The sequence below is a fragment of the Ammospiza nelsoni genome, chromosome 20 (assembly GCF_027579445.1).
Source record: "Ammospiza nelsoni isolate bAmmNel1 chromosome 20, bAmmNel1.pri, whole genome shotgun sequence".
Taxonomy (NCBI): Eukaryota; Metazoa; Chordata; class Aves; order Passeriformes; family Passerellidae; genus Ammospiza; species Ammospiza nelsoni.
In genome coordinates this window covers 6,715,283-6,731,591 of record NC_080652.1, presented here as the reverse complement: position 1 = coordinate 6,731,591, position 16,309 = coordinate 6,715,283, and the positions used below count along the sequence as shown (strand labels likewise).

At 47.2% G+C, this 16,309-nt stretch overlaps 1 protein-coding gene across 1 annotated transcript; it reads right to left on the bottom strand.

The window, feature by feature from the left end:
• Nucleotides 1-488: 488 nt before the first annotated feature.
• DOLPP1 (dolichyldiphosphatase 1) lies at nucleotides 489-15,185 on the bottom strand. Its single transcript, XM_059486649.1, has 8 exons — nucleotides 15,087-15,185; nucleotides 6,823-6,923; nucleotides 5,207-5,291; nucleotides 4,852-4,951; nucleotides 4,046-4,144; nucleotides 2,707-2,835; nucleotides 2,105-2,194; nucleotides 489-1,267 (listed from the first exon to the last, which is right to left on the bottom strand). The coding sequence occupies exons 1-8, from the start codon at nucleotides 15,160-15,162 to the stop codon at nucleotides 1,231-1,233; spliced, it is 717 nt and encodes a 238-aa protein (XP_059342632.1). The 5' UTR covers nucleotides 15,163-15,185; the 3' UTR covers nucleotides 489-1,230.
• Between the last annotated feature and the right edge of the window lie 1,124 nt (nucleotides 15,186-16,309).

The following is a 16,309-nucleotide window of genomic DNA, read 5'->3' as shown; positions in this document are numbered from 1 at the left end:
TTCAAGGTTACAGCTGCAGAACCCCAACCAAGCCACTGTGATGGAGCCTCTGCTAGGATAAATTCCCTACTTGGAGTTCATGGATGGAGTCTAATAGGGCTCTTCAAGGAATAATTCAGAGAGCAGCTGAGCTAGTTATTAGTCATTTGCCTTGTTCTTTTGTGGTTGTCACTATGTTCATTCATAAAAATCCCTCCCTTAAGCTTTAACAGAAAAAAAATCCAGTGCTTAAGACAGAGACCAGCAACTGAATTTTGTAAGGCTTTGGGCTGACTCTCACTGGAGCACAGCACTGCTTATAACCAATGGGCTTCCCAGTGCCCTCGGCACACTCAGTACAACAAAAGCTGTACAGATCACAGCAACCCTGAGATAATAAAAGTATAAAGGAAGAGATGGATTAATGTGAGATAGGTATGATAATCTTGCCACCTGGAAGAGATTCTGAAAAGGACACTCTTGCTAATTACACAACAGGAGCAGCAGTGGAAAAAAAATAAGAGTCAGTATATTTGTGTTTTTCCTTTGTTTTACACACACACTCCCCTTAACTGGTATCCGTGCAGGACTCCCTGCAGAACTGTCACTAGTGTTAAAAATCAGATCTTTATAGTCTGTCTTTTTGTCTGTACAAAGTACAGTTGGAATTGATTTTGATCTCCCAAACTGACTGCAGAAAGGAAAGTCTTCCTCTTCCTTCTGTCTCGGTCACCCCTTCTAGATCCCCTCCCTCCTAAGAACCATGTAAGAATGAGAAGCCCTAATTAAACATGACCAACTTGAGATTATAGTTTTGTCATCTTCTTCCAAAAAAAAAAGTAAAAAAAAAAGCAAAACACACAATCAACGCCTCACCCACCCCATAAACAATAGTTCCATTTAAAAAAATAAATAAATAGTGTGTATATTTCATGCTGAAAAAAAAAGTCACAGAAAGGATTCATTTTTGGTTTTCCCTCCCCCGAACACGACACCAGGCATTTTCTCCCCCCTCCCCTGACGTAGACACGATGGTACATCCAACCATGTGCATCTGTGTTCAAAATGAGTTTCTACTCCTGCACGGTCCCACATGCATCAGGGAGCATCCAGCTTAGCTGCTAAAGCAGAGCAAAGGCTTTCAGGTTTTGGGTATGGTCCCTGCCTGTTCCTTTGGTCCGTCTGTAAAAAGGCTCCTTGCTGCTCCCAGGTCTCTGCTCTTGTCTGTCCATTACAGCGCCCTGGTCCCGGTCACTGCAGCTTCGTACCCAGCTTGCGCTGTCTGTTCCTGCAAGGCAGCACAGGCACAGTGACACAGCTGTCACAGACATATTTTATGAAAAATCCTTTCATTAGGATCTTTTCTCCTGAGAAGCTTCGGCTTCATGTTTTGCTGCTTTGGAATGTGATCTGGAGAATTGTTTACCCAGCATGTGAAATTGTTTTACTTGATGACCAATGACAGCCACCTGTGTCGAGGCTGTGAGCAGTCACAAGATTTTATTATCATTCCTTTCAATCCTCGTGAAATCCTTTCTTCTATTCTTTTAGTATAGTTTTAGCATATAATTTTCTTTTAATGTAATATATATAAAAAAAAATAAATCAGCCTTCTGAAACATGGAGTCAAGATTCCCATCTCTTCCCTCATTCTGGTACCCCTGTGAACACCACCACACCCAGCCCATCCCAGGGGGCTGCAACAAGCCAGAGGCAAACACAGGAGGATTAAAGTATGCCTCTGCTTAGCTCCACACAAAACTGAAGTGCCCCTGCCTTACCCACCAAGCTGATCATTCCTTCCCACTCTCCACACTCCCAGAACACCCACCCATCTTCAGTGTAAACAAGATCACATGGGGATGCAAGATTATAAACAACTGCTTGCAAAAACCTTAAGCCAGGGAGCTGAAATGCTGCTTAAATGAGATTAAATTCTTGAATCACACCCTCTCCAGACTCACCTTTCAGATGCAGTCGTTAACCCACAACTTGGTATTTCCTTACTTTGAGCTATTCCACCCACAGCAGCCCAAAATTATCAGCTACATATCGGAAATTTAATTAATAACTGCATCGGAAAGGTCAGAGCAGCAACAGCTCCTCCACTCCCACCAGAACTTACCTTGCTTCTGCTCTTGTGACTGTGTATTCAAACCACAGGATGTTAGGAATGAGGCTGGTATCTCGGATTAAAAAGAACTCTGAAATTGGCCTGAAAAAGGACAATGTGGTAGAAAGGGGGAAATAATTAGACTTTCTTCACTGGAATTTTGATTTTAAAAAAAAAACACAAAAAAAACCCCCAAAACCTGCTCTACTTAACAGTACTATTCTATCACTTCAGGCTTTGTTACATGTTAAAAAAAACATTTTTTTCTTTCCTTATGCAATATTCCCAGACTATATTACATGTAAATAACTCTGCAATTTGACTGGGTCATTAGACATTCATTAAGAAAGGTCTGCTGTTCATCTTGCAAAGCTCCTCCAGCATGCTGCCACACCTCACAGCTTTAGTAGGGATTTACAAAATGTAGCAATTGATTAAATTCCCTCTTCCCCACCCTTACCAAGGACATATGATCCTTTGTATAGATGCATGCACAAGAAAACATGGAGGAACAAAGTAGGTTACACAACAGCCAGTATGCAAAACTGGGACAGAGCCCAGGAATTCTCATTTCTAACATCCACAACAAACCTCCACAGAATAAAGAGCCTTACCATGCAGCTATCCTCGGGAAGAGGGGAGTTAGGATCTCCTGTGTAAAGGCAAACCAGGCTATGGCCATGATGCTTCCTGCCACACCTCCATATAGGACTTGGCTCCAGGTGTGGTAAAGCAAATAAACCCTGCAGTGGAAGAAAAGAGTCACCAGACAGGCTTTAAAACAAAAGGAGCCCAAAATCACGAGTTGAGGTGTCACTGGACCAACAGACATGGGTGCAAGTTATCCTCCAGATGTTAAAAGTGGGTGTCTTTTTTCAGTAAAAAGCTGGCAAAAATAGTAGAGGGAAAAACTGGGGAAAATTCTTCCCTGCTACAGCAGTTTCAGCTTGGAGCACTTCTAGTTTGAGCTTAGCTCAGTAACCCTCCACACTTTTCTTCATCCATCTTGCATCAGCTGAAGAACTAATACTGTTAGTTCCAAAAGAGACTTTTCCAAAGGCAGTAACAGGACAAGTCTCCTCCAGGCCACCAAAGCTGGGGCTTAAAGGCTTTTAAGAACATGGACAGCATTTTTTTTGTGATTTTGGTTCTCTCCAATGTGACACAGAGGCTGCATGACCAATGTGCTCACTGTGACTGCAGCCACTCAGAGCTGCACTGTTGGCCTATTATATGTGTGCACAAGCTACATTCAAAATTCTTTTTGCTCACATATCATTATGATCATCTTATCTGACCTTCTGTCTAGCATAGGTCACTTGATTTCCTCTAATTTTATTTTAATTAGACCATATACCTCTGACAAATTTGTCCTGTCAGGCTTTTAAAATAATTAGTAATAAGTAATCAGCTGTAGCATACAGTCAACTGTGCCAACAGGTAATTACTTTCCTGTGGAAAATGTGACCCTATTTCTAGCTTGAATTTGTTTTTCCAATTACTGGAGCTCACTTTACATTTAATCCACTAAAGAGAAAAAAAAAATCATTATCACAGTTCCATTTTCTTTATCCATCTTAACTAAATCTTGCAAGCTAATAGCTATAAATGTTTTGATTAAGTAATGATCAAGCAAAACAGTGGGATTGATCATCTGTAGTGATCCACATGGTGTGCCCAGATGGGGCAATGCCTCCACACTCAGTGCTGGAAAGAGGGCAAGGCAGTGAGGCTGGATGGAGCATGGCACTGGAGCCCATGAGGAATTGGCACAAACTCAGCTGATTTGGGGTTTTGTAAACACTTGTGAAGCACCACACACGTAGCACTTTTGTTTATTGGGTCTCATGGCAACACTTGTACAAAGCTGCAGTGCAGAATGAGGTGGGAAAGGCAGGATGAGGAATGCCAGGGCTGCTGTGTGAGAGCAGAAGAGAAACAGCTGCTCCATACCTACTATATGAGACTAGCAAAGCCACTGTGACGAGGCAGATGGACAGCACGTGTCGCCAGAGCAAATCCAGAAACCTCGCGTTGTTTGTTTGGTGCATTCTGAAAGAGAAGGAGAGCCATGAGCACAGGGCAGGGAGCTCAGCACTCCTCCCTCCCCCTGAAACCCTAGGAAAGCTTCACTCCACTGGGGTCATGGGCAGCTCAATCCCATCCCAGCAGCAATCTGTGCCGCTGGCAGCAGTTAAAGAGCAGCCAAGAAGCCACAGGTGCTTCTCTCCAGCTGTGAGCAGGGATTGCTGTGATGGAGGGCAGGATGCTCACACTGATGTGAGAGGCACATGCAACAGGGAGCCAAGAGAGTCCCTCCATCACCCACAGAGCCAGGAGGAACTGTGAGCTTTGTCCTCCTCCATCCAGAGCCATGCCCCAGCAAGAATTCCATTGAACCACAGGCAAATCCAGTACTTGGTAAGGGAAGTCAACTAAAAAGTCAGGCAGCTGGTATTATCCAAAAGATTATAGATAACCTCACTGAAACTGAGACAAACTGAGAAAGCAGCTCTTCATTTCTCCTCCTTTTCCCCCACCTCCTCCCTCACACTGAGGCACCATCACAGCTTAGAGAAAGAAACTCCAGCCCTACATGCAGATTGAGTCATTCAAGCTCCAATCCCACCCGAGCCACAATAAATTGTGCAGGTCCTCAGATTTAATTCCATTATCCCACTCAAGTGGCACCCAGCAAGGGAGCCACCCATTTCAGGTTTTGTAACATTAACAGCCAGAACCTGACCCGGAATTTTTACCTTAAATAAAGGAACAGAAAAGAATAGACAGAGAAAAACCACATGAATTGGGAGTGGCTGGACGGCATCCCATATTTTGTGGTCACTGTAGAATGGGCTTCTGGGAAGAGAAAGAAAAAAAGATGGTCAAGGTATGGTCAGCAGCTGGAACACTCCAGATGTGAAGCCAGCCCATGCTGCTGGAGCATGCACAAAGTTCATAGGATATGTCCCTGCTCAGGAGGCTCTGTCAGCTTTTTACAGCCAAACACCCACAGCCAACGTGAGGCAAAGGGGGAAAACCCCTGTAACTCCCCCCAGTGAGCATTCCACCCCAAACTCCCCTGACACACCACACTCCTGGTGCACACCCTACCTTCGCACGGCCGAGGCTCCCGGATTACATTTTTTATTAACCAGTTCACTGCCTCGTTGAACACCAGCCCTCCCAAGAAAGAGATCTGTGAAGGCAAGACAGCTGTGTCATCCCCTCCAAGAGATCCTTCTACTTACCAGGCTCTCTCTGTTGACAAAACCCCAAACATTATGCTTCTAATTTTCTTTTTTGACTACTAGAGTTAAAACCAATGGCTTCCAAATTCTACACCTGAGAAGAAAAGCATTTATTTTCATCTCACTTTCCATTTGGCAACATATTGTGTACATGCAGCTTTTCAGCAGCTGATACACAGAAAGACAAAAATGGCACAGCAGGGCACTTCTGCCAGCACCAGTGAGTGCAGAAAGTGACCTTTTTAATAGGGCAGGTTTTGGGAACTTTGGCTTTTCCCAATGACCAACAGGGGGAGTGCAGACACTGTTATTTCGGTAAATAGTTTAAAACAAAGGTGACTTTTTAGGCTTTCTGGCTTTTCCTTCTATGAATACTTTCATCTTGAAGCTGCTGTCTTCAGTCCAAGATGAAGTCACATTCTGAGCTAAGCCAGACCTGGTAGCATTTATTTTTGCTCTTCAACTTCACAGTTCATACACCTCCACTAAATTAGTCCTGCTGCTGTGATCAAATTCCCAGCTGGTGATGACACTGCCTCCTTAGCACTCAGTTCCATTCCACATGATGAAGCAATTTTTCACTCCTCATCCTGAGCCACAGATCAGGCTGCTGCAAGCAGCCAGTGTCCCTCTCTAGCCCAGTGGTGACTTCGCACATGAAGAATTGACAATCAACCTCAACACCAAGCAAATCCCTTTATTGAGAAACCTATAAATCTGTGCAATAGTTACTCTGGCTTCTTTTCTCTTTTGGGCCAACACAAAACCTTTGAGTTGTCAAAACTGTGCAGCTGCCTTCCCTAGTTAAGAGTTCCCTATTCCCAAGTCCCTTGGGCCACTGGTTCCCATGACACTGCGGCCCTACATTCAAAATCCTTTCAGTGGCCCCTGTTTTAGATGTTTACTGAGGACAAATGCTACAAGAGGTTTGTATGTCCTAGAGGGAGTTTATCCATTCCCAACTACCTGGCAGAGCAGATAAAAAGTATTTTAAGAATTTTCTGCCCCTGGTATTCAACTCACATTTGAAAAACAGCCCTTAAAGACAGATCCACTCCCTTGGAAAGCTTTAGGTTTTATTTTTATCCCCTTTTCTGCCTCAGTAGTTCAAAGCAAGTGCATCCCCCTGAGTTACACACACCATTTCCTGCATATGCTGCCCAGTGCTATGATCCTACTGGATTTTGGGAGTGTTCCCACTCTGCAACAGCATTCTGTACTTCCTCAGACATCTCCCTCGATGGTTCTGGACAGATAATGTCCAAAACACACCCGAGTAACAGAGAAGTCAGAAAAGGCTGAGCAGCCTTTTAACCTGCCACGGGTGCTAAGTGTCTCCTGCTGTTCCCTGACAGGAAGATGGCTTTCCTCAGCTTGCTCCTTTTAGAGAGAAAAAGAAGTGTGAATACAGGAGCCCCAGGTGACAAAGGAAAAGACTTTTGTCATAAGGAGAGGCTGGGAAGGGAAAGAAGGACTCACCGTGTGAAGCTCTCTCTTGAATATGATGAGTGTTACAAAGCCAACAATAATGAATATTGGACCAAGACTCAAATAAGCTAAAAGCTGGCCAGAGAAATCACCTGGGGAAACAAACAAGAGAAACCAATCAGTGTGAATTTCACAGGTACCCACCTGCCACCACAACATGGGTCAGTCATGCCCTGCATCACAGAGCAGAGGGGCAGACTCAGCAGTGCAGCCAGTCCCTGTGTTCCAGAATGACAGGGAGACAGCAGTGCTTCCATGCAGGTTCAAAATCAAGGGTGAAAGGAGCCTGGAATCATTCAGCAGAGATTTACACCCAGTTTACAACAACAACCATGGGTGTGGGCCCAGAGCCACTTTAATCCAACATGAGCACAGGCTGCTGCATCTTTCCCTTCCCCTCATTCCTATTTCTTCTCTGAGCCAGAAAAAGTCCCCAAACAAATCCTTTCCCACTCCCTCACTAAAATGGGTTAGTTTTCAACTGGATCAGCTTCCTAATCTGTCTCACCATGTGTCTGCATGAACACCAGCATTAGCAAAATGGGAAGGAAATAAACAGCTAAACATAGCAGGAGATGTCAGGGAAATAAAGGAGACTCTGCCTTTTTAACCAGTACCCCACTGGTACCACACAGAGGGGGATTTGGGCCTACAACCCAAATAATTAAAAGTCTAGTTATCCCCCAGGGAGAGTCAGGGAGCTGCAATGGGACCTCACAGACGTCATAAGGTCCCTCAAAACCTTTATTCTGAGTTACAAAAGCCACAGAAGTGGGCAGCAGCAGTAAGGAGCAGCTGTGCTTTTGGATCCCAGTTTCTCCTGCCTCTCTTCCCCAAAAAGGGACACACAGAGAAGTATTTGGAGAAAAGATGTCAGCACAAATTCCGAGGACACAAGAAATTATCAGAGCAATTTTGCTCCAAATCAGCAATTTGTATAAGCAGAGTGAGAACTGTCTGCCAGAGAATCTTTAAATACAGAAGTCACCACAAACTTGGTGTATGAACCCAGAGAGCAGCAGAGGAGATGGGTACTTTGAGTATTGCTTCTCACAGACCAGATCCTCTCCATCCCATCACAAAAGGCTCAGCCCCCACAGAAATTTGTCCTTCTTCCCTCCTCTCAAAAGGAAACAGGATGCCTCTGCAAGTCTGAGCATTGGACTCATTCCTAGATCAATTCCACTGCAAGGCTCCCCAGCCCACACAGCCACATTTCAAAGCAGCACTTGGTGAAAAGGACTTTAACCTCAGCCTCTGAGTGCTGGAACTGATAAAAAAAGAAGTTATTGCCCCTCCACAACAAAGTTCATGCTGCTGATGTTATTGCCACATAGTTGTGGTTACATCAGGTACAGTGCATGGAAGCCTCTGGAATTCCAGCTCTGGGGTAAATTTGGGCACCAGCAACATCATCAGCAAGGATTCCTAGCAGGAGTTAGGTGAAAGGAGGAGGATTTGGAGGACAAAACCCTCAGGCATGCTGGGTTTCCACTGAAGTGAGGTTCTGCTTTAGTTTTAACCTGAAAAGCGTTGGGAGACGCTGAATTTGAAACTTTTCTTGCTCCATATGGCAGGTTTGTCTTGCATCAGGTGCATTCCAAATGCTCCCAAAGCAATGGATTATGGTAACACAAAGGGGATGTAAGTGACATTACCAGTTACTTGGCAATAAACAATCAAGCCCCTTATGGTTTTACATAAATCACAAACTCTCAACAAAATGAGTTCTGTCATCAATGATGAGGGAATTCATGAGAGAAGCCACCTTGTCAAGAGACAATTAAACTACCCTGAAAACCTTAGGAATACTTTCCAAAAGTCTCAATTCCAGCATTGCCAAATAAAGAGAACTCATCATCAAGAGATCTCCATGTTTCAGATCACTCACTCTGTTAATCCACAATACATAAAGGCTTAACACCTCCACATTAAAAGCCATAATTTTGTCAATAGAAATAAAACCAGATTATTTATCTTCTCAGAGGGTTCTATTTCTTGTGCAGATGGTGGAAAGGTACTTAAACAAGTAGTCTTTTAATTTAAATAGGATCAGTAGCAGCGAACTCAAAATCCTCTGTTATGTTACATGATAACATTCCCAATAAATCAAATCACCCAGACCTCACAGGCACAAAAACCTCACCTGAGAGGGGAACCAGACACCACCACTCCCAGATGTGCCTACAGGCACCAAGTCCTTCACTCCATCTGAACACAAAACCTCCTCAAATATTTCAGCAGTCCATTTAGAGCAGATAACACTAATAGCACTTCATGTTCTTGTGCCTAATGGCAATTAAACACAGCCACATTCTGAAGCCACTTTTTGTAGAGGAAGCAAATAAACAGCTGGGCACTGAAGGCAGAAACAGAGTCACATTCTGAAGCCACTTTTTGTAAAGGAGGCAAACAAACAGCTGGGCACTGAAGGCAGAAACACAGCCACATTCTGAAGCCACTTTTTGTAAAGGAGGCAAACAGACAGCTGGGCACTGAAGGCAGCACTGGAGCTGCCCCAGGAACACACGAATGCCATCACAAACGGCCCCACAGGATCAGCAGCTCCAGGCAGAGCTTCAGAGAGTAACCCAGCTCGGAAAGGACTGGAAATCCCCAGTGGAGGAGGCAAAGTGAGCTCTGAGAGAAAGGCCAGCGCTGCTCGGCGCTCCGGGGGCCTTGGAGCGTGATTGCTTCTGTCACTCCTGTCTCCTCTCACGCTCCAGCGCGCTCCCAGACTTATTCCCAGCGAAAGGAGACGTGCAGGAGAGCCACAGTTTGAAGTCCAGTCAGATCTAGCAAGCAGCACCCCTGTCATTTTATATAAAAAAATAATTTTCCTTTAATTTTATAAACTTGGGAATTTTAAAGCAGTTCCTCCAAGGAGAAGGAACAGAGACAAAATCTCTGCAGAAATGCAAAAGGAGAATCTACTTAATACAGATCTCGGGTTTCATTTAGTTTTAAATTCTGCTTTTTTACAGTCCAGCTTTCCCTGGACATTATTTGGAGCTCAAAAGGCAAAAATAAAGGATGCAACTACCCCATTTTTGGGCAGCCAAGAGATAAGGACGTGCAGCACTATACATAGCTCAGACACACGCTATTTTTTCAGCCTTCATTCAGCATCTACTTCTGCTCCAATTCAACATTTTACCCAGCATCCTGTCAGTAGAAATAGCTGAGCTTCACCACATCTACTTAACCTGTATAGGATGTAAAAATGTGAATCAACAGCCCCCAACCACATCCTACCACAAGAACTGAGCTTTGCCACCACCACTTCCTATTGAAGGATCTATTTGTGGCACTGCCACTGGTTGTGTGTTCTTGCCTAAGAGCATATGTGCAAGTTGCACAGACAACATGCAGTGTGTGTGTCTCACTAAATCACTAAATATTCATGATATAAAAGAGTAATTTCCTCTGCTTGTGCATATCCCCATAACACGAGCTGGGGGACAGCAATATCTACAGGAGGCTTTAAATTATGGCATAAAATCAGACATAACTTCTGCAGGGAGATTAAACATAAACCCTGCATTCAAGCAGCCAAACAAGAGTGGGATCTGCTTCTTCCAGGAGATAGTGCTCAGCTCTGGAATGAGCCCTGACTTGTGAGCCTGCACAGAAGCATAGGAGGGTTATCAGAACAAACATTCCTATAGGAGCTGCATGTGCTGATACTGAACAGCAACAAGAACTGCTGAGCCAAAGCAGACACAGCACCTTTGAACCTCTTTACCCACTGCATACCTGCCTCTCCAACTCTGCCTGGCTGTAGGAAACATCCTGGAGAGAATGGGAAAATTCTGTCATTCTGCAGAGAAAAGGTTTGGCACATCAGGTTTCTCTCCTTAAAGAATTTGTCCAGTGTGAGAAGGTCCAGAAAGTCCCAGAGCTCTAAGAATCCCAGCTGCACTGAAGAGAGGAAGTTTTCTTTCTTTTCTCCAAATAATAATAAAAAAACCCCAAACAAACCAGGAACTCAATGTTTCTCCAGTGAAACTCACCCTACAGGCAGGAAGTCCCTGAAGATGAGTTTTAAGTCTGCAGCACAAAGTCATCCCATGCAAAGCAATGCATACGGGAAAAAACAACCCTAATTATACCCATGACATGACAGGATTGAGTTCAGTTGTTATCAAACAAAAACCCTCAAACTCAGAGTGTGCCAATACCTTCAGAGTAGCACCCAGTGCTCTGCAGCAGTCAAAAAGGCAAGGAGAACATTTTTAAGAGCACGACAGAAGTTACTGTTACAGCACTACAAAAATTTATTATGCAATTGTGGTGTCACCAGCTGAAAAGGGAGAGTACACACAGAAAAGGCAAATAGAATGGGGACAAAGATAAGCATGCAACAGCAGCCACTCAGAAAGCATCAAATAAATCAGATTTTCAGCTGAAAAAGGAAAACAGATGATACAACAGTTCTATAAAGTCATGAATTATGTGGAGAAATTGACAGCAAACAATCACTGCCTCTCACTGCACATGAGAGAGTGTTTGATGAAATTACTGAGAAGTGGACTTAACAGAAAAGAAACAACAACCACATTAAGCTACAAAGCTCAGTGCCAAAGATATAGTGAGATCCAAAGCAGAAATGGATTCAAAGAACAATTAGAGATACAGCTTTTATCCATCCATCAAAGGGCTTCACAGCCCTGATGCAATCACCAGCTCATTACTGGAAGGACACAGGGAAGAAGGATTATTCCTGCCTACCTGCCAGCAACCTGACACTATGCCAGATCATCCCTTGGTCTCACCAAAACAGAGCTGGTAATATGAAAAGCTCCAGGATAAAAGAAATTCTGCAAGCAGGATGATATTTTTACAGGCTGTCCTCTGCAGCAGCATGCTCTAGCACACGCAGGCAGCACTGCCATGGCTGATTTTTTTCTCCCTATGTTTAATCCTAACATTCCCTATGGGTAGTATTTCAGTCAGGTCTCCAAGACTGCATTCCTGAGACCAGTCTGCAGTTGATTACCACAGCATTCATTTGCTGTTTCTCATTTGTTTTGCTCAAAGTGGACATCACAGAAAGCCCTGGAGAGCTGTGCAGCCACACAAGCAACTCAGGATGGGTTTGATGTATCACTACTGATAAGGAAACATTAGATCAGAACAGGGAGCACCTTTCTGGAGACACCTCTCCCCTTCACAATTAGAAGCAGGAGCCCAAATGCAGGCTTCATCTGCCAGGCAGAAATCAGCAGTGACAGCTTTTTACCCAGGGAGCAGGACCATCACCCAGGCAGATGAAAGCTGGGGCTCTGCACTGGGAATCTTTAAAGATGTGAGATTTTCAGAGGCAGTTGCCACAGCAGCTCAGCAGCCTCTGGGATCAGCCAAGAGCCAAAGCTGTTTGCCACAGAGCAGTGCATGACATGCCAAGACAGCTTAATAATTGATGTTGGTAAAAGCAGGATCCATTTCTCGTTCCGACCCTCTCAGCAGCACGAGGCTGCATTAACTCCACTGTGCTGAGCCTGCTGCCAACACCACTCCTTTATAAATATACATTAGCCAGGCACTTCATGGACCTGCTGTTCAGATGTGCCCAGGCTGAATGTAAACAGCTTTCTAAAGAAAGTTAGGAGCACTTTCCCCAAATCCAGGTAAAAGCTTCAGATCTATGCTTTACTGCAAGTCATTATTTTAGACCAAAATGTTGTTTGCCTTGCCTTAGTAAAGCCTTTGACACAGCTTTCCACAGCATTCTCCTGGAGAACATCCACAGCTTGGACAGGTGCTCTGTTTTGCAGGTAAAAAACCTGTCCAGGCCCAGACTGGTGGGGAAATGGAGCTAAATGCAGCTGGGGCTGGGCTCAGTTCTGAGGCAGGTTCTGTTTCATATGTTTATTCATGAACTGGCCAAGGAGACCAGGTGCCCACTGATGACACCAAATCTCCCTGTGCTGAACCCTGCTAAGGCCCTGCCTCAAATCCTGGGGGCAGCTTTGTGCCCCCCACAACAAGAAAGGCACTGAGGGGCTGAAGCATGTCCAGAGGGGAAAATGGAGCTGGGGAGGGATCTGGAGCACCAGGAGCAGCTGAGGGAGATGGGGAGGCTCAGCCTGGGGGGACCTTCTGGCTCTGCACAACTCCCTGACAGCTGAGGGACAGGCATCAGGCTCTGCTCCCAGGGAACAGGAGAAGAGGAAACAGCCAGAGCTGCACCAGGGAAGGTCTAACTTGGATTTCAGGAACAGCTTCTTCACAGAAAGTGTTGTCCAGCCCTGGCAGAGCTGCCCAGGAAATGGTGGGCTCCTCATGCCTGCAGGGATTTCAGAGCTGTGTAAATGTGGCACTTGAGGATGGGGTTTAGTGGTGGCCTTGGCAGTGCTGGAGGACAGCTGGACTCGGTGATCTCAGGGGCTTCTCCAACTTAAATGATTCTATGAAAATAGATTAACAAACTTTTATACCCCCAGCTGTTTTATTGTTTCAGTCCTTTGTCTCCACTTTATAGGCTTTCATAAACACACTTTATCCAAGATAAACACAGTGCCCATCCCCTCCAAACACAACCCTAAGCTAGGTGATGATTTACCCCTCCACACAATCATCTCCTCCCTCTGCCTGTCTAAGAGCTCTCAACACAGAGAGAAAATATTCAGGTTATGTCACATTGTTCAAGATCTGACAGATAACCCTTGTGCAGGGATTTCCACCACCTTCATTTCCCAAACCAATCCAACAAATGGAGCACAGGACGCTCTGTGTATACTGCCAGGTTCAGATAAGGAGATAAGATTCAAAGATGAACATATCAGTACTACTGGCAAGATTATTTCCCATCTCTCCCAAACTGACACATTAATATATTTGAAAAGGGGGATGGCAGAGGAGCTGACAGTGTGGAGGAAAATGCAAGACCAAAAAGGAAATGCCAGTATTTCACATAAAGCATCACAGAAAACCATCAAACAGCCATAAGAGGGAGGGCCAAGAAATAATGTATCTCCAGCGCCAGATATTTTTTCAGTGTTGTCACATTTCAAGTCTCCTAGCTAAATGGGCACTTTCAACCCAGAAGATCCCTAAGCACTTTAAAAGCTTTAGGAATTGCACTGCTGAGAGGAGCTTTCATCAGGAACTAAAATCCAGCTACTGAAACAGGACATACAGCAACACTCCATGGCAAGTTGGGAACTGGAAATATTGAGAACAACGTTTAAACAAGATTTGGATTCTGAGCAAATGATTAATGCTGTAACTCTGACAGTTCATTTTTCTATTATCTCTGATTATAACAAGCACCCAAACCCAAACAAGCAAAGCACAAAGCACCCACAGGAGCTCCAAAGGCCCACAGCTACTGATGGGACACGGTTCAGGCATTTGCCAGCTGAACACAGACCCGTTTGCTCTCGCACATCAGAACTCATTCCAGCTGGTGTGAGAGGCTTTGTGGGTCACACCTGTCCCAGCTGGAACAGCCCACCCTGCACTCAGGAACCCACTGTTCCTCAACCAGGACACAAACCCACCTTGGCCAGAGCTGAGACACAAAACCTCCTGTGCCCAGAGCGCTCGGGGCATTTCCCTCAGCGCTGACTGACCAAAGTGCCCCCAGGAAAAGCCCCAGATCCACGGGGACAGGGACACGCTGTCACCCTCACGCTGCCCCGGCAGCCGAGCCCACCCAGGGCACACGGCCCCCGTGGGACATCCCCGCTCCCTGAGGGGGCACCAGGGCCCCCAGAGCCCCCTGGCACGGTGACACACCGAGCCAGACCCGCAGCGCCCGGAGCACGGAGGTGACACCGACACCGGCAGCTGCTGAGGCGGCACCGAGAGCAGCACACCGTGGGTGGGACCCTCGCCTCGAAGCCAGGGGTACCGCACATGGCCAGAGGGCTGCAGAGGCGGCGAGGCGGCGGTGTGGAGCGGGCAGGGCGGCAGTGGACGGCCAGGCGGCTCCGGGATCCCCGGGACGGAGCCGCCCCCCCCGAGCCCACTCCCGGTCCCCTTCCCCGTCCCCCCCTCCCGCAGCCCCCCAGCCCGGAGCCCCCACCGCGCATGCGCATCGCCGCTCCCGCCGTGGCTCCCAATCTGGCAGAGCGCCTCGCCGCCCCCAACGCGCACGCGCGCCCTGCCGCCTCAGCGCTGCTACTCAATGGCTCACTATTTGGCAGCCGCCAGCGCGGCCCGCGGCGGCGCCGCGGGGCGGCGGGAAGGGGCCCGCCGCGCCCGGAGGTGCGGTGGGGAGGCCCGGCGGCGGCGAAACGGAGCGTTACCTGCGGGATACTCGACGTGAGTGAGGGAGACCGGCCGCCACGGCGCGGGCAGCGAGCACTCCCCGACTGCGGCCATCTTACCCGGATACCGGGCCGGGCCGCTACGGCCAATCGGGACGCTCTTGAGGGGCGGTGCGACCAATGGGCGGGGGCGCGGGGAGCGGCGGGCCAATGGCGGCGCGCGGCAGGTGAGGCGCCGGGCAGCCTAGCACCGCCCAATTAAACATCCAGCCCGGGGAGCGCCTCGGCCAATCGGCTGGCGGCACCGCGGCCCGGCAGTGGGCGGGCACAGGGAGCGGCGCAGCCAGTCGGAGGAAAGGCGGGCTGCATGGCGTTTCGTCATTGGCCAGCGCTGCCGTGCGGATGGGCCAATCAGCAGCTCGCCCTGGCGCTAGTTCTCAGCCAATCAGCGTTGGCGGTGGCGCCGCGGGCGCGGGGCGCTGAGGCGGGGGCTCGGCGGGAAAATGGCCGGGCTGGGCCCCCTCAGAGCCTGGAGAGAACGGCCCGGGCTGCCCTCACATCCCTGCGACCCTTCCCAGGCTCCCCCTCACACCTCGGCGGGAACAACCCGGGCTCCCCTCACATCCCTGCGCCCGGCGCCACCCGCCTCAGGCTCCCCTCACACCTCGGCGGGTACAGTCGGGCTCCCCTCACACCCCGCGGGTTCCCGCTCTGGTGCCGCCCGGGCTGCCCTCACAGCCCTCTGCAGCCCCCACAGTTGCAGTTAAAAAAAAAAAAAAAAAAAAAAACAAACCAAGAAACAAACAAACAAAAAAAAAAAAAAAAATCTACTGAAAATGGAAAAAAAAATTAAATGAAAATGGTTAATTTCAGAAGGGTATTACTACATTCAGCTCTACATCACAGCATCTACATCACTGCCCTACCCCGGGCACATTTCTATTTGCCCCACACAGAAGTGATTGGTAATGTCCAAGCGCCGTTGAAAGAGAATATTTGGATTTTTTTATATAACACCTAGGAAAGGAACCACAGGTGTAAAGAACAACCCCCTCCTATGTGGGTGTGCACACGTGAAAATAAAACCCTGAAGTAATGTCATTGAATCTCAGAATGGTTTGTTTGATAAGGCACCTTAAGGCCCATCTCATTTCACCCCTTCCACTAGCCCAGGTGGCTCCAAGCCCTGTCCAACCTGGCTTTACTCACAGGGAACAATTTCTTCCTAAGTCCTGGCAGAAAATCCTTTAAAGATTCTGCAA